The sequence below is a fragment of the Capricornis sumatraensis genome, chromosome 16 (genome assembly GCF_032405125.1).
Source record: "Capricornis sumatraensis isolate serow.1 chromosome 16, serow.2, whole genome shotgun sequence".
NCBI classification, from domain to species: domain Eukaryota; kingdom Metazoa; phylum Chordata; class Mammalia; order Artiodactyla; family Bovidae; genus Capricornis; species Capricornis sumatraensis.
This window is the reverse complement of record NC_091084.1, coordinates 48,982,294-49,001,137: the sequence shown is the minus strand read 5'-3', so window position 1 is coordinate 49,001,137 and position 18,844 is coordinate 48,982,294. Positions and strand designations below refer to the sequence as shown.

At 39.8% G+C, this 18,844-nt stretch overlaps 1 protein-coding gene and 1 pseudogene across 1 annotated transcript; both read left to right on the top strand.

Moving 5' to 3' along the window:
- The first annotated feature begins 7,103 nt into the window (after nt 1-7,103).
- On the top strand, nt 7,104-8,051 carry LOC138092824 (olfactory receptor 56A3-like). The gene has a single exon (XM_068988868.1). It carries the CDS (start codon nt 7,104-7,106, stop codon nt 8,049-8,051), a length of 948 nt encoding a protein of 315 aa, XP_068844969.1.
- A 6,994-nt stretch (nt 8,052-15,045) lies between these two features.
- LOC138092139 (olfactory receptor 56A3-like) lies at nt 15,046-15,877 on the top strand (annotated as a pseudogene).
- The last annotated feature ends 2,967 nt before the right edge of the window (nt 15,878-18,844 follow it).

Here is an 18,844-nt window from a genome sequence, read left to right as displayed (position 1 = left end):
AAATTAAAACTAACATCATATTTGTAACACAATGAATTTTATGAAAATTCAATATCCAACCATCTTCCTTACACAAATATATAGCTAAATAAGCATACTGGAAATTAATTAGTAGCACATATTTTAAATACACTAGAGATTTCACATTTTGGAAGGCAGGAGAACTAGGAAGAAAGTTGAGATATGAAAAAAAGTGAAACAAAAATGAAACAAAAGAAGGACCTGAAAAAAATGGATGATGCTTGTATAACTTGAAAAGTATGAATAATTCATATGAGGTTAAAAGTGAATAAAAAATAAAGGAGCAAATCATCTTTCCTAGCATATAAATCCCATTTTAAAAAATTTGAAGCAGCAAAAATTACTGTTGCTTTTCTCTCTGAAAAATACATTGTGTTTTCTCAATAATATTTTCTTCACTTCCTCTTGCACTTTTATCATTATTATGCTGTGATAAAAGTGATGATATATTAACATCAATTCATTCAATAACACAATTTTGGATGTCACTATCTATTAAGCATGTTCAGGAATTCCATGAGAGTTTCTGAGTGAGTTTACAGGATCGATAGAAGACATCAAAAGTGTATATACAAACACAAATGGACATGTAAGCATGTATGTAAGACACTCACATTTAGGAGACTGACTAACTGCCAATAGACACATGGCAGTGTAGGACTGGATTCCCAGAGGTCCTTCCTTTTACAGAGAAAGAAAATAATTTATTCTCTCATCTGCCTGCCTTCCTTTCCCAGAATGGCCTTAAGGGCCAAAGGGAGCAGGGATGGAGGAGTTCCCAGAGGGCAGAGTCCCTAAAGCTCCAGAGGTATACCTACCCCACTGGGGAACTATCCAAGGCTTCAGTATCAGTGGAACCAGAACCCATGCTTAACATCATCCATGGCTGAGTGAAGAAAGATATACCAGCATTAACCAGAAGACAGGAAAGACTTATCTCTTCATCCGGGGTCTGTGTTCGTTTCCATTCCTGGGCTAGTGCTGCTGAAGAAGTCTGAAAACCAGTAGCCTTCTGTGTCAGGCGAGTAAGTGCAAGTGAAAGCTCTGCTCTGGAACCTTGTTCTCTCCTTTGCCCTTCTTTTCTTTTCTTTTTTTTAATTTTTTGTATTTTTTTTTAATTTTTACTTTATTTTGCTTTACAATACTGTATTGGTTTTGCCATACATTGACATGAATCCACCACGGGTGTATACAAGCTCCCAATCCTGAATCCCCCTCCCACCTCCCACCCCGTATCATCTCTCTGGATCATCCCCATGCATCAGCCCCAAGCATCCTGTATCCTGTATCGAACATGGACTGGCACTTCGTTTCTTACATGATAGTATACATGTTTCAATGCCATTCTCCCAAATCATCCCACCCTCTCCCTCTCCCTCAGAGTCCAAAAGTCCGTTCTATACATCTGTGTGCTGCGATCCAAAAGTCTACAAGCAATAAATGCTGGAGAGGGTGTGGAGAAAAGGGAACCCTCTTACACTGTTGGTGGGAATGCAAACTAGTACAGCCACTATGGAGAACAGTGTGGAGATTCCTTAAAAAACTGCAAGTAGAGCTGCCTTATGACCCAGCAATCCCACTGCTGGGCATACACACCAAGGAAACCAGAATTGAAAGAGACACATGTACCCCAATGTTCATTGCAGCACTGTTTATAATAGCCAGGACATGGAAACAACCTAGATGTCCATCAGCAGATGAATGGATAAGAAAGCTGTGGTACCTATACACAATGGAGTATTACTCAGCCATTAAAAAGAATACATTTGAATCAGTTCTAATGAGATGGATGAAACTGGAGCCGATTATACAGAGTGAAGTAAGCCAGAAAGAAAAACACCAATACAGTATACTGACACATATATATGGAATTTAGAAAGATGGTAATGATGACCCTGTATGCCCTTGTTTTCTATGATTTTTTTTGCTTGGTGATGACAGAGATGCAGAGGGGGTGAAGTTTGTCCATGGGAGACAGTTGGTGGGGAGCTTGAAAGTACATCATCTGGATCCCACTTATGAAAATTTCAAACATTTCAACAAGGAGTATGGACACTGGGCACAAAGTATTCATGCAAAAGTACTGTAATCATGGGGTAGGAATAATATTTATTCTATATAACTTAAGAGATGAGAACGGAGATCACAGTTGGGGGTCAGAGGCTGTCAGAAAGTAGCTCCTCAGATATCAGTTCAATCTAAATAATACCTAAAAACTACAGCTGCCAAAACCAGAAAATGATGCCCAAAGATAATCAATAATGTCTGTAACTGCATTTTAAGGAGATGTCTTAAAGGTCTGTCTGAGTTCTGTGGATTTAGGTGAACCCTAACAACCTTAACATTTAAATATATAAAATAATATGGCAAATAAGATATGCATTTCTACCTCACTGTGATGACACAGGACACAGCTGTATGCATATATTCAATGGCTTTGGGCCTGACGTTTGTTTCTTTCACATCCAAACCCTAGCGGTTAAACTGAGGAAAAGACATATAACACCACTGAAACAATTTTTCCATTTGAAGACATAAATGATTAAGATAGTCAACCTGACTCACTTTCTTCAGAGTGTGGTTACTATTATATGACATGATATGTGTACAATTCATCCCCCAATTGTCAGTATCACTACTAATGTATTCTGTTATTAGCAAGAGGAAAAAAATTGGAAGATCATTTAATCTCGTCTACGTATCAGGTGGAAACAGGTGGAAAGGCCATGCCTGGCATGTCCCAGCTAGACAGGACCCTTTGTCTGGGGAAGCAGAGGACCAAGAGGAGTAGAGAGAGGAGACTGGGAGGAGACACCCTTTCTCCTTCCCCTGAGAGTCAGCCCTGGTCACTAACAGGGAGTCTCTGGTGAGGAGAACAGGGGAGCTGAGGAGGACTGAAACTGCATTCGGAGGTTAGAATTCATAACTGGAAACAAGAACACAACTTGAAATGGTACAGAATCAAAAGTTGGTTTCTATTGATATGAAAATACTGTTTAGTTCTGGGTTCACAGTTTGATTAAATCTTCCTTTCCCCTGCTACTCTGCCCCCATCCCAAAGCTATTTCTCGTCTATCAGTTCTGTTTTCAGCACTACTAATTGTATCATTGGTGATTTTTGATTACTCTTTTATAGTATTGATGAGGAAAGTACATTATCATAGAATTGTTTTTTAGGGTCAGAGAGAAACTGGAAGTTGTTTGAATCTAACACACTTGATTAGAATTAGATAGGAATAGGATTAGCCTAGTACTGGGTAGATGGTTAAGATTTTGAGAATCATTTCCCTTGTTTGTAATGTGATGATAATAAAACATATTCCACAAGAGAGTGAAAGAGAAAATGAGATGAAGTCCTAGATATTGGAGCACCATTCTCAGCAAGTGACAAGAGTTTAACAACTAAACAGTATGATAATTTATATTATGTTAGAAAGCCTAGTGAGAAATTGAGAGAGAATTTTTAAAACTCCTGGAAAAAAGTTTGTAAACCCACGTGATAACTCTTTATATGAGACGCTGTTTATGAAGACAGATTTGACTACAATGGACTGCATGATTTGAAGGCTACCGGAAAGTCCTAACCTATACATTTTGCCATGTTACAGACTTCTTTTGATTCCCTGTCACAATTCAGGTGGAGGAGAACCTTAGAATTCTTCATCTGCAGTGTAAATGAGGATGGGTGCTAAACTGTTTCAGTTTTATCCAATTCCTGGCGACACCGTGGACTGTGGTCCACCACGCTCCTCTGTCTGGAGTGGCTTGCTGTGCCCTCCTCCAGGGGATCTTCCCAACCCAGGGATCAAATCCATGTCACTTATATCTTCTACATTGGCAAGCAGGTCCTTTATCATTAGTGCCATGAGGGTACCACATCACTTTACTCACAATTCTCTTTCTCCAGCCTATTCCCTATGCCTGTTAGTCAGCGCTCCCCTGAGCTATGGTGTGCTTAGTCGCACAGTAGTGTCCAACTCTTTGCGACCCCATGGACTGTAAGCCGCCAGGCTCCTCTATCCATGGGGGTTCTCCAGGCAAGAACACTGAATTAGGTTGCTATGCCCTCCTCCAGAAGATCTTCCCAACCCAGGGATCAAACCCAGGTGTCCTACAGTGCAGGCGGATTCTTTACCATCTGAGCCACCAGGAAAGCCCAAGATTACTGGAGTAAATAACCTATATCCCTTCTCCAAGCAGCCCTCCCCTACTCTCTCATAATAGTTTATGCAAGACCATGTCATTGCTCATAGCACTTATTAGTATTACTGTTGTCCCAGAATGGTTTTAGTTCTCCCTACTTCAGAATAGGGATGGTTTCGAACTCTATTTGGTGACCCTAGTATCCAACAGCATGCCAAGGAGAAACTTTAAATGATGAGCCAACAATGGCAGCATTGAACTAGCTGGGAGGAAAGAGGGAATGTGCACCTGGATTATTGCACTGAAGACGAAAAGCAGAAACAGAAAGGAGATGGAAGGATTTTAAAGGTAGATCTCATCACCCTTACACTAATGCAATCAGAAGAATCAAGGTTCCTCCTGCTTACTGTTAGGTATCAGTCCAGCAGAGCTGGGTGGAACTGCTCATTCTCCTTTTAAAGTTGTTTCTTCCAGAATTTAGGAATCCTACATGGGAAATAGATGGGGAAACAGTGGAAACAGTGTCAGACTTTATTTTGGGGGGCTCCAAAATCACTGCAGATGGTGACCACAGCCATGAAATTAAAAGACACTTACTCCTTGGAAGAAAAGTTATGACCAACCTAGATAGTATAATGAAAAGCAGACATTACTTTGCCGACTAAGGTCCATATAGTCAAGGCTATGGTTTTTCCAGTGGTCATGTATGGATGTGAGAGTTGGACTGTGAAGAAGGCAGAGTGCCGAAGAATTGATGGTTTTGAACTGTGGTGTTGGAGAAGACTCTTGAGAGCACCTTGGACTGCAAGGAAATCCAACCAGTCCATTCTGAAGGAGATCAACCCTGGGATGTCTTTGGAAGGAATGATGCTAAAGCTGAAGCTCCAGTACTTTGGCCACCTCATGCGAAGAGTTGACTCATTGGAAAAGACTCACGCTGAGAGGGATTGGGGGCAGGAGGAGAAGGGGACGACCAAGGATAAGATGGCTGGATGGCATCATGGACTCGACGGACGCGAGTCTGAGTGGACTCCGGGAGATGGTGATGGACAGGGAGGCCCGGCGTGCTGCAATTCATGGGGTCGCAAAGAGTGGGACACGACTGAGCGACTGAACTGAACTAATATGAAAAACTAAGAAATAGAGTAAACAAAAAGCAATTTTTACAAATAATCCAAATCAAAATGACTTTTTAGACAAATAAAAATTCACAAACATTATTTGCAGTGCCTAATTTTTAAAATCTATAATTCAGTTCAGTTCAGTCGCTCAGTCGTGTCCCACTCTTTGCGACCCCATGAATCGCAGCACGCCAGGCCTCCCTCTCCATCACCAACTCCCAGAGTTCACTCAGACTCGCTTCCATCGTGTCAGTGATGCCATCCAGCCATCTCATCCTGGGTCATCCCCTTCTCCTCCTGCCCCCAATCCCTCCCAGCATCAGAGTCTTTTCCAATGAGTCAACTCTTCCCTTGAGGTAGCCAAAGTATTGGAGTTTCAGCTTCAGCATCATTCCTTCCAAAGAAATTCCAGGTCTGATCTCCTTCAGAATGAACTGGTTGGATCTCCTTGCAGTCCAAGGGGCTCTCAAGAGTCTTCTCCAACACCACAGTTCAAAACCATCAATTCTTCAGTGCTCAGCTTTCTTCACAGTCCAACTCTCACATCCATACATGACCACAAGAAAAATCATAGCCTTGACTAGATGGACCTTTGTTGGCAAAGTAATGTCTCTGCTTTTCAATATGCTATCTAGGTTGGTCATAACTTTTCTTCCAAGGAGTAAGCGTCTTTTAATTTCATGGCTGCAGTCACCATCTGCAGTGATTTTGGAGCCCCCCAAAATAAAGTCTGACACTGTTTCCACTGTTTCCCCATCTATTTCCCATGAAGTTATGGGATCAGATGCCATGATCTTCATTTTCTGAATGTTGAGCTTTAAGCCAACTTTTTCACTCTCCACTTTCACTTTCCTCAAGAGGCTTTTTAGTTCCTCTTCAATTAAAGCATAATAAATACAGCTGAAAGGTCAAATTATGGTAGCTAGTGGTCTACAGTCATTTATCTGAGTCTCTAAGTTGTGCCACATTCTGCTGCTTATTAGCATGTATTGTTCAAATTAAATTGTAGATATTGTAGTCCATGTAATCATTTTTAAGTGGTGAAGAAACATGAGTATGAATTTAGAGACTCACCTGTTATAAAGACGCTTCCTAAGTAATTTTCTCCTCTTAATTTCTATAAAGATTTAACAGCTCTATTAAAAATACAAAATGAAGTGAGTCAGAAAGAGAAAAAGAAATATCATATATTAATACACATATGTGAAACTTGGTGAAACAGTACAGCTGAACCTATTGGCATGGCATGGATAAAGATCTAGTCCGAGAGAACAGGTATGTAGAAAGAAGAGTGCTATGGGTGGATGAAGTGGGAGATTGGATTGACATATATACTCTACCATGTTTAAAATAGATAGCTAGTGGGAACCTGCAGGATAGTGCAGGGAGCTCAGCTCAGTGCTCTGTGATGACTTAGGTAAGATGGCAGGAGGGGTGGAGAGGGGGAAGGAGATTCAAGAGGGAGAAGATATATGTGTACATACAGCTGATTCATTTTATTGTACAGAAGAAACTAACAAAATATTATAAAGCAAATATATACTCGGTTAAAATATTATAAATAAACCTTGAACAAATCAAACACTACAAAGAAATCATAGCATCTCAGCCTTCTGAATTGTTTAAAGTAATATGAATATCATACTGTGTACATAAGATATACACAAAAATTCACTTAGTGATGGATAATCTGCCAGGATGCATAAGTTACTTAAGTAAAGCAATTTGTTCTGTCTCCATGTATCTTGAATCAGTAGCTAATTTTTATCCCAATTTTACAGATCACTAAAAGGAAAGTGCAGGAACATTTGACGAAATATGACAGCACACCAAAATGGCAGCGTCTCCACTGAGTTTTCAGACTTCTTTCTGAACTGTTTTGTCAGGTCCCCCAGCTGGCAGCACTGGCTGTCCCTGCCCCTCAGTCTCCTCTTCCTCCTGGCCATGGGGGCCAACACCACCCTCCTGATCACCATCCGGCTGGAGGCCTCTCTGCATGAGCCCATGTACTACCTGCTCAGCCTCCTCTCCCTGCTGGACATGGCGCTCTGTCTCACTGTCATCCCCAAGGTCCTGGCCATCTTCTGGTTTGATCTCAGGTCTATCAGCTTCTTTGCCTGCTTCCTCCAGATGTTCACCATGAATAGTATTTTTGCCATGGAGTCCTGCACATTCATGGTCATGGCCTATGACCGCTATGTGGCCATTTGCCATCCTCTACGGTACCTGTCCATCATTACTGACCAATTTGTAGTCAAAGCAGCCATTTTTATTTTGGCCAGAAGCATTTTCTTGACAGTACCCATCCCCATTCTTTCAGGACGTCTCCATTATTGTGGGGAAAATGTCATTGAGAACTGCCTCTGTGCCAATATGTCTGTCTCCAAGCTCTCCTGTGGTGATATTATCATCAATCGTCTCTACCAATTTGCTTGTGGATGGACTCTGCTGGGATTGGACCTCATCTTCATCTTCCTCTCCTACACCCTCATTCTAAGGGCTGTTCTGAGACTCAAGTCAGAGGGAGCTGTGGCCACGGCCCTAAGCACATGTGGCTCCCACTTCATCCTGATCCTCTTCTTTAGCACTGTCCTTCCGGTTTTTGTCTTCACACTTGTGGTAGAAAAGAAAGTGTCCTCTGATGTGCCAGTCTTGCTCAATATCCTCCACCACGTCATCCCTCCAGCCCTCAACCCCATTGTCTATGGGGTGCGAACCCAGGAGACCAAACAAGGAATCCAGAGATTACTGAAAAAAGGTTGGTAACTAGGACCAGTGGATCTCTGCATCCCTAAAATAGGATGGCTTTGAGTCAATAGTGGATGAGTGGATTGAAATTTGTATCTATGAATTTTAATCTCAAACTATACAAATTGTCTTTGTTTTTCCTTTTAATAAAGCTTTCATTTCTTTTAGAGTTTCTCTTTCTCTCACTTCTCAAAAATGAATCTTCATGGGGTCGCAAAGAGTCGGACACAACTGAAGCAACTTAGCAGCAGCAGCAGCAGCTTGATCTTAAATAAATAGGTTAGTAGGACAGTGGTCACGTCAGTCGTGTCCAACTCTGTGAGACCCCATAGACGACAGCTCACCAAGCTCCCCCTTCCCTGGGATTCTCCAGGCAAGAATACTGGAGTGGGTTGCCATTTCCTTCTCCAATGCATGAAAGTGAAAAGTGAAAGTGAAGTCGCTCAGTCATGTCCAACTCTTAGCGACCCCATGGACTGCAGCCCACCAAGCTCCTCCATCCATGGGATTTTCCAGGCAAGAGTACTGGAGTGGGGTAGGACAGTGGTGGTAGGGAGTGGGAGAGGGATAGTCTCTCTCATGGGCCTTTGAATGGCAGTTATTTGTAAACAAATGATATCTTAATGAACAAAAAGAAATGACTGTACTAGAGTAGGCAAGTGAGTATCAGCCTCATGATATACAATATAAACCATAAATAAAGACATAAAAATTAAAGATAAGACTTGAGAGCTTATAAAAAATATAGAAAAACAACTTTGCAAACTTGATGGAAAAGAGTTTTAACTAATCATCCAACAGTAGAAACTACTAGGAAAGCTCTAGTTAAGATTGCCTATATAGAAATTGAAGATTTCTGTTTAACAAAAATATTGTATTCAAAATTAGACTGCTGATCAGGAGAGGCTATTAGCAATCTCTAAAGATAGAATTAAGTGTTCTAAATCTTCAGTCTTAAAATATACAGGAACCATCAAAAAAAAAAAGAGCAAAAAAAGGTAAAGAATATATGAGAAGGAACACCAGAATGATTTAAATTTTTGTTTATAAAAGCTTAACAATCCAAAAAGTTAAATTAAAATAGTGAGGACTCTTTTCAACATTTTATCTGTTTTAATTGGACAACAGCTAATACTGCTGTGGCTATAAGAAATCAAGGAACTCAATCCAATTCTGAAAGGAGTGCACAGGCATCATAGAGAAATCTGGTCTCCTAGGTTTATAACACAGGGAAATTTTCACACATACATTTTTTAAAAATGGTAAAGACAACACTTCTTGTCATGCAGTGATAGAAAGGCCCCAATCTAAATGTTGGCTTTGTTAATAAAAAGTGTATATACAATAGAATACTACTCAGAGTTAAAAGAAATTATTTAGATTTGCATATTTTACTTTTCATAGTCTTTTTTTACATAGTTGAATGAAAAAATAAGGAACAGGATGAGATTTATAATATAATACAATATATAAAAATTAAACATCACCACTGAGAAAAATTCTTTCTTTTGGATAACTTATAGATAAATAAACAATGAAGCTGAATGAGCAAGGACATGTATTAATTAAATAAGGCTTATGTCTTTTGAAGGGAGCAGAAATTAGGATTGAGATTGCATGGTGAAAGTAAAATAAAGTGTTTCATTATTAATATTAAAAAGCAAAAACATCAGCATAAAGCTAAATCAAGGTCATAATATTAGTGTGTCACAATGTGAAGAGATCCTCAACTCTGGGACCCAGAAATCCCAAAGGAAAACAAATAAATAAATAAAGGAAAACTTCATTTTCCATAACAATTATAGAGTTAAAATCAAATCACCAGAGTTCCTTGCAGTCCAGTGGTTACAACTCTGCACTTTCGCTGACGTGGCCTGGGTTCAATTCCTGGTTGTGGAACTAATAACCTGTAAGTGTCCAGCATAGCAAAAAGAAAAAAAACTTGCAATTAAAAATATTGTATTGCATTTTGTAATCTTTCATTTCAGTAAAAATGCAATGAGAGTCTTCTCTGGAGAATGCATCTTATTTCTCAATAACTAAGTTTTCATTTGTTTCATTTCACTTTTTTCATTGTAACATTATAGTTAAGGTCATAATAAGAAATCATCTATCCATTCAACAGCATTTATATGTGTGCTTAGTTGCTCAGTTATGTCTGACTCTTTGCAACCCCAAGAACTCCTCTCTCTGTGGGGATTCCCCAGGCAAGAATACTGGAGAGGGTTGCCATGCCCTCCTCCCTTGCCATGCCCTCCTCCAGGGGATCTTTCCAATCCAGGGATTGAACCCAAGTCTCCCACATTGCAGGCATATTCCTTACTGTCTGAGCCACCCGGGAAGCCTTCAATAACATTTATGGACACTACTTATTCTCTACTGAGAATGAACTTGAAGCCCACAGTGACTTGTGAATGAACTTATTGCATCTCTGGAAAGGAATGAGAGCATTCCTATATATAAATGTGTGAATATATGAGTGTAAATATGTGAGTTCTTGATATTCAGAGAAATAACTCATAGTATGTCTTATATACAACATAGCCAGTAGATCTGAGCTCCCACAGGCTCTTTTTCTCAGGCTGAGACAGAAACATTATCTTCCTTAACTGCGTTCCTATCTGTCCTGGAGGGCCTTATGAGCTTGCTTGTCTTGATTTCTACCTCCACCTCAAGGAAAAAGGAATGGACAGTTACTCCAAGGTAGAGTCCCTGAGGCCAGTGTGGTTATAACAGTCTCAAATTGTATTTGGTTAGAGTCCCAACGTCAGCGGAGCCAGAACCCATGATCGTACATCCTCTGAAAGTGAGTCTGGGAAGCAAACCTGGAGGGGGGCTGAGAGGCATGGACACCAAGATCGGCCAAAAGGCAGAGGGGCCCTATGTCTTCAGTCCAGGTGTGTATTCCTGTCCTTCCCTGAGTGAAGAGTGCTTGAGGGGTTTGAACAGAGGTAGTGAAACTGTGTCCTGTGTGACAAGAGGACTTTTCTTAACTGCCTGGGCACATCTGGGGGCTTCATATGCTAAGGATGAATGTAAGCTGGATCTTGTCCATGGAAAATTAACTAATGTCTTCGAATAGCTAACAAATCGGAGAAGGCAATGGCACCCCGCTCCAGTATTCTTGCCTGGAAAATCCTATGAACGAAGGAGCCTGGTAGGCTGCAGTCCATGGGGTCGCTAAGAGTCGGATACGACTGAGTGACTTCCCTTTCACTTTTCACTTTCATGCATTGGAGAAGGAAATGGCAACCCACTCCAGTGTTCTTGCCTGGAGAATCCCAGAGACGGGGGAGCCTGGTGGGCTGCTATCTATGGGGTTGCACAGAGTCGGACACGACTGAAGGGACTTAGCAGCAGCAGCAGCTAACAAATAGGACCTAGTAGAACAATTCAGCTGTTTTCAGTCTGAAGTCTGGAAATCTAGAAACCCGACAAGAGAAAATCTGTGCATAAATACTTGATTAATCAGAGGGGAGAAAGATACTCTACACAGCGACAGACCAGAAAACAAGGGTGTGTATGAGAAGGAGCAGAGGGAGAATAACATATCTCAGTTCAATCCAAAGAGTGGTTAAGACTCCATGATTCTCCTGCGGGGGTATAGGTTCGATCCCTAATTGGGGAACTAAGGTGAGGGAACTAAGATCCTGCTGCTTGAGGGTTGAGTGGTGAAAAAAGAATTTATAAAGGCTAAAATGCTAATACTAGAAAATCTAGTAACTTCTTTTCTGTCTCTAGATCCAGCCCATAAGTTTAAAAGACAGACTGATGGTAGTATTTCACATTTATCCAAATAATATGGAGTGGGCAATCCTTTTCATCCCCTCCAAATTTCAAAGTCTATGCTTCCAGGGTGCTGTGACATAGTTCCATCCTGGACTCTAAACTTAAGTTAGTTTCCTGCATTGGTCTCCAGCTTCAGTGGGCTTCCTCAGCTTGACCCTGATGGAGACAAGAAATGATTAGCTCTGGGGTCTCAATCCTATCCTTGCCATAGGCTATCTCTGATTACAGAGGAAATTGAAGAAGAAAGGGAAAAGGTATATGCATATCTAAGTAATCCAAGTACTTTAGTCCTATAGATGAGTAGATAGATACTCAGTGCTTATTGAATAAAGTATTGGTTGAAGGGAAAAAAGAGAAAGAATGAGAGAAAAAAAGGCAAGAAATCTTTAAAAAGAAAGAATAGAAAATAAAATGGGCAATTCCTCATTTCTGCTGTCTAGAAATTCTATTGTAGTACTAGAAATAATCTTCCCAAAACTATCCAGGAACTTTTAAAATACTGCATTTCTTGTAGGTTTCCTTATGGGTCCTTGTTCCCTGTGGCTGAGATGTTATCATGTGACTAGATCCTCCAAAAATCAGGCAGGAGTATTTAATGTAGTTTAACTATGGTGAGATTTGGGATTGTGTTAAGAATAAAAATGCTGCAATGTTACTACATGAAGGTGTGAGCAAAGGAAGAGCTAAAACACAAAATTCAGTACAAAATGACAAGTCCTGTTTGAAGGAAAGTGTGTCAGAATTTGACGTGGAAATTTGCATGTGTTGTGACAAAATTAACTGGTATAAATACAACTCTTGCTTTGTGTACTGTCTCAGAGGCACAGATGAGACCATTTTAAAACCACTTTGAAATTTACCAAGATCATGTAAGCATTGCTATTCTTAAAAGCTGTAAAAGAACTGAGATTTAATGTAAACTCCCAATGGATCTTGAAATTACTTTTGCCCCAAAGAGAGGGACAGTTCCTGGCAGACCATATTAAGACAGACCTCCCTTGATATTAAATCAGAACATAAAAAAGGAATGAAGAGAAGAGTTGAGGAAGCGGAGAATGAAGTCCAGTATCTTTGCTAACCCAGAAATTTCCCAGGGCCAATTGGTAAGAAGGTTGAAGTCTAACAAAAAACAAAGTGAACAGGATTGGAAGTGTGAGATCAAGGACATGCATAGGTGGAAACTAATATGTGTTTTTAACAGTTACATCAAATTAGGTATTTTTGATTGAAAAATCTTTTCAGCTTTGGGTTCATACTTCTATTAAAAATCCATTCCTATCTACTGAGCTCTCATTCCAAAATTACCTACTACTGTATTCAACTTTCAAAAATTATATTATCCTAGAGGAATAGTTGCTCTATTTGAGGACATTGAGGAACCAAATACATTATCATAGCATTATAGGTGGAGAAGGCAATGGCAACCCACTCCAGTACTCTTGCTTGGAAAATCCCATGGAGGAGGAGCCTGGTGGGCTGCAGTCCATGGGGTTGCTCAGAGTCGGACACGACTGAGCGACTTCACTTTCACTTTTCACTTTCATGCATTGGAGAAGAAATGGCAACCCATTCCAGTGTTCTTGTCTGGAGAATCCCAGAGGCTGCGGAGCCTGGTGGGCTGCTGTCAATGGGGTCGCACAGAGTCAGACACGACTGAAGCGACTTAGCAGCAGCAGCAGCAGAAGCATTATAGGGCTTATTATAATAGGAATCCTGGCTTTCCAACCAATGTTTTTTAACTAATTAGATGTAGTACAGCTAAGAACTGGGTTGAAAATCAAGTAGAAATTTGCATCTAAATTGAAAGTTTTCCTGTCTGTGTGGTCTTGGTATTTTCTCAACCTTTCTGCCTCTCCTTCCCCCTCATTTGTAAAGTTACATAAGACATGCCTCCTGGGTCATTTTAATAATTGAGATAATGCTCCTAATATAGAGAGAAGGGTCTGATCCTAGGCTTTCCAGTTTGGCTTAGTGATAGAGAATCCCACCTGCCAATACAACAGACTCACAAGACACAGGTTTGATCCCTGGGTCCGGAGGATCCCCTGGAGGAGGAAATGGCAACCCTCTCCAGTATTCTTGTCTGGAGAATCTCATGGACAGAGGAGCATGGCAGACTACAATTCATTGGATCACAAAGAGTCAGATACTTCTGAGCACACACACACACGCACATGTATTTTAGCACAATGTCTAGTAAGTATTCGAAGTCCACTTGATTCACCACAAACAATATATGCATTTTACCAGCTAGCTAAACATATGTAAAACAGTGAAGTTGATATATTTATGAAACAATTTATACCCATGGGATGACACTGGAGCAGAATCTTTGTAGACAGATAGAGGGACTATATACATAAAGACTCCAGAAATGCTAATATCAGACATTTTGTAGGCATTTTTCACCGCAACAAGCAGCTCATTTTTTGCAGCTTTCTTTGAACTTGCCTTTAAAATTCAGCAGGAGAGTAGTCCTGGGAACACTTTACCTTCATGTAAGTTTAGTGAGCTCGCTCAGTCGTGTCCGACTCTTTGCGACCCCATGGACTGTAGCCCACCAGGCTCCTCCATCCATGGGATTCTCCAGGCAAGAATACTGGAGTGGGTTGCCATTAGTCCTCATCTACTCTCAAAATATTCTGCACATCACTCTGTTATTATCTTATCATTTTGTCTTATAACCGACAATCCCAAGGGAATTTTCACCTGAGAACAAGGATAATACTTAATCTTTTTGTTCCCTCTTTATAAAGAGCTTTAAAAAAAAAAAAAGCTAAATTAGAAGAAAGGAGTGACAGCACTGGACGGTGTATGGTATGAATGTAGGAGGCATTATCTGGTCAATTGGGCAAAGAGATTCAGAGAGGAATCACTAAAGACCTCCACACTGCTAAAATCAGGGGACCTGATCTGTAACAATCCTCAGTTGTAAGAAAACATCTTATAGCTAACTGTTCATAACTCATTCTACTTTATAAGATATTTTCATTGAAAAATAGAACTATTTCATAAATGAGGAGACACAAAAATTTCAGAAGATTGAAATGAATTTATTTTCTGTGTGCAACATGAAAAAAATCTTCATTTAAAGCAAAATAATCTGCTAGAAACAGTAAGTTTGCTCCTGAACTTTTCTCCCATTGTTAGTATAATCAGAGGCTAATTTTGATCTTAACTTTTTAGATCATAAAAGGAAGTCTGTAGAAACAAAATCCACAAGATGTCATCTCACAGAAATGGCTCCACTGAGGTTTCAGACTTCCTCCTGAATCCCTTTGTCAGGTCCCCCAACTGGCAGCTCTGGCTGTCCCTGCCCCTCGGCCTCTTTTTTCTTCTGGCTATGGGGGCTAACGCCACCCTCCTGATCACCATCCGGCTGGAGGTCTCTCCACATGAGCTCATGTACTACCTGCTCAGCCTCCTCTCCCTGCTGGACATGGTGATCTGCCTCACCGTCATCCCCGAGGTCCTGGCCATATTCTGGTTTGACCTCAGGTCCATCAGCTTTGTTGCCAGTTTTGTTCCGATGTATATCATGAATTACTTTCTTGCCATGGAGTCCTGCACATTCATGGTTATGGCCTACGACCGCTATGTGGCCCATCTGCCATCCACTAAGATACCCATCCATCATCACTGAGTAATTTATAGCCAAGGTGGCCATTTTTATCTTAGCCAGAAATGCACTTCTGACTATGTCTGTTCCCATCCTCTCTGCTCAACTCCATTATTGTGGGAGAAATGTCATTGAGAACTACATCTGTGCGAATATGTCTGTCTCCAGACTCTCCTGTGATGATGTCACTATCAATCGTCTCCTCCAGTTTGCTGGAGGCTGGACTCTGCTGGGATCTGACCTCATCCTCATCTTCCTCTCCTACACCCTCATACTAAGGACTATTCTGAGACTCAAGTCAGAAGGAGCTGTTGTAAAGGCCTTAAGCACATGTGGCTCCCACTTTATCCTGATCCTCTTCTTCAGCACCATCCTCCCGGTCTTTGTCCTCACTCATGTGGCAAAGAAAGTGTCCCCTAATGTGCCAGTGTTCTAAGTTCTAGCTCTAAGAGTCTATGAAACCATGCCCTGCTTTAAGACAGGCACTCATCTTATCATTTTCATCTCATCATCTGTCTTATCACTCATCTCATCCAGTCTCTTTTCTTCACTTTTTCCCTGTAAGCTATTGGCATGGACCTTCATACACACCCTCATGACAGTTGAAAGGAAATGGGAAATTTAAACATCGTATCAAGGGTAACTTCCAAATACCACCATGTTTGATTTTGTTCAAATCATAAGGTCAAATGATCAGGCCAAAACCCAAGATCATTTATATATTCACATCATTTATAGGTCCCAGCCTACATTCATCTGCTCAGAGAAGCTTATGGCTTTCTCTACTGGGAGAGCTCCATGTATGTTTACTTTTTGGTCTAAAAGCCAGGAGACCCTAAGGAACAAAGAGCATTTTCCTCTGAAAGCCCAAGTCATACTATGTAAATCTTCATCTTTTCTTTGGGACTGACATGTTCCCAAGATTACCAATACAGGAAAATATCAATTTGATTCAGGGAAAGTCCTACTCAATACAATACGGGTTTCTGCTTTCTGACCCCAAAATAAAAATGCTTAAATTCCACTATCAGTACAGTTCCCAAAGTCTGGACCATTTAGCTTGAGGTGAAATATTAGATGAATCGCTGATCAATTTAAGGTATGGTTTTCCATACTTTGTCAATTTCTTGACTCCTCCATCCAGTGATGCAAAGAAATAAATCTTGAATTTTTTCTTTGGTTTCATGACTTTTGAACTTCTATTAGTAACTATTTGAAAATGAAAATGTGTTTGTATCAGCCTAAATTGGGCTTCCCAGGTAGTTCAGTGGTAAAGAATTGACCTGCCAATGCAGGAGACACAAGTGAAAGGGGTTCAATCCCTGTGTAGGGAAGATTCCCTGGAGAAAGAAATGGCAACCCACTATAGCATTTTTGCCTGGAAAATTCCATAGACAAAAGAGCCTGGTGGGCTACAGTCCATAGGGTTGCAAAGAGTTGGACACGACTGAGCATAACAAACAATAATAAACAATAATTTCAGGTGCTATTAGGTTCAAATTCCATTTTTACAATACATTCTCTATTATATAAACGAGTATGACTAACTAAAGTCTCACTCTTACAAACTTTTCTATTTCAGAAGAAAGTCTCAGTTCAACATGTTTTTAACTAAATATCAATGAGAAGGGTTCTCAAAAGAAAAAGGAGATCTACTTCTAAAGCAAATTTAATTAGCAGCTATTATGAAATAGATAATGCTTGCAACCTCTAACTGATTTTTTCCAACATCTTCCCACTGATGGTCTAAAATTTTATGAGATTTTATGACTCACATCAACTTAAAGTAAACACAGACTTTCCAATAAAATTGCAGACTGAAACAGATGAAATGGATTCACAGAAGTGAAGAATTTACCACAAGCTATATCTACCAAAACAGAGTTTAAGAATTTTTTTGGTTTTATTTAAAACTCTGCTTTATTTTGCCTACTTACAGATTATTTTAATGTGAGAAAAGAAATTCTGTATAGCTTAAGAAATCTATGCCAAATTTCTATGTGAAAAATACAACAGAGAGTAACAATGGCTATATCCCATTCAAAATACATAATATGAATTAAGAATTTTTTTTTCCAGTCACTGATGTGAAACTCAGGGAAGTGGATAGGAAAAGTCAGCTAATCAGACAAAGAAAAGTTTACTCTCAAAAAATGCCCATAATGATAAATGATGTTTCTGTTATTTGTTTTTGCTTTACCACAAATAGAAAAGGAAGCCAGGGAATCAGGCTTCTTTGTGCTAAAATAATGAGAGAAGATAGAATATTAGAAAATAGAGTGAAAAGACTAAAACAGGGAAAGTCTTTTGTATTAGCATTATGCATATCAGACATGCCCAAATCCTGCAGTGACAGCCCTGAGGCTGAAGATAGGCTGTAAATAAATCCAGGAGACAGTTATTCCTAATTAGTTTTTATTGGTGAATAATAAGGATTATTAACATTAGGATAAGCAATGGAGAAGGAAATGACAATCAGTGTTCTTGCCTGGAGAATCCCAGGGACCAGGGAGCCTCATGGGCTTCCACCTATGGGGTCGCACACATTCAGACATGACTGAAGAGACTTAGCAGCAGCAAGCAATGGTTGTTCATGTTTAAAGACAATTCTCATAAAGGAAACATGTATTTTTATCTCGTTTAAATCTTGCTTCATCAGATTTTCATAATCTTATACATCAGTATTTGAAATTGGCTGATTTTAATTTTTTATAATCTAATGTTTGGAAAAAACACAAATAGGAAATGAGGTCCTTTGAACCTTAGAACAAATAGCAATGTAATGTGAAAATGAAGGCTACATTGGCAATTTTAACATTACTAATAATTTAAAAGTCTTCCCCTATACTGATATATGTATCAAATGGATATCTGAGAGCATCAGTCCCTAACCTTTTTGGCACCAGGAATTGGTTTTGTGGAAGACAATTTTTCCATGGCTAAGGGATAGGAGATGATTTCAGAATGATTTAGGTACATTATATTTATTTTGCACTTTATTTCTATTATATTTATATCAGCTCTACCTCAGATCATCAGACATTGGATCCCGGAGGTTGGGGACCCCTGTCTTAGAGGACATGCCAACTGACACTGGAGATTGATCTAAGCATATATTTCAGAATGTTTCCAGGACATGACAGTGACCAAATTTTGAGATTAGTTGTTCCCTTATCTATGTATTCAATATCTGAAATATTGTCAGATGTATCAGGATCTAGGATTTGAGGATAAGGTCATGAGCAAAAGAGACTTAAATCTAAGTATATTTACAGGGAAATTAAAGAAATAAATAAATTCAGTATGGTACTGGCACAAAGACAGACATATAGATCAATGGAACAAAATAGAAAGCCCAGAGATAAATCCACACACATATGGACACCTTATCTTTGACAAACGA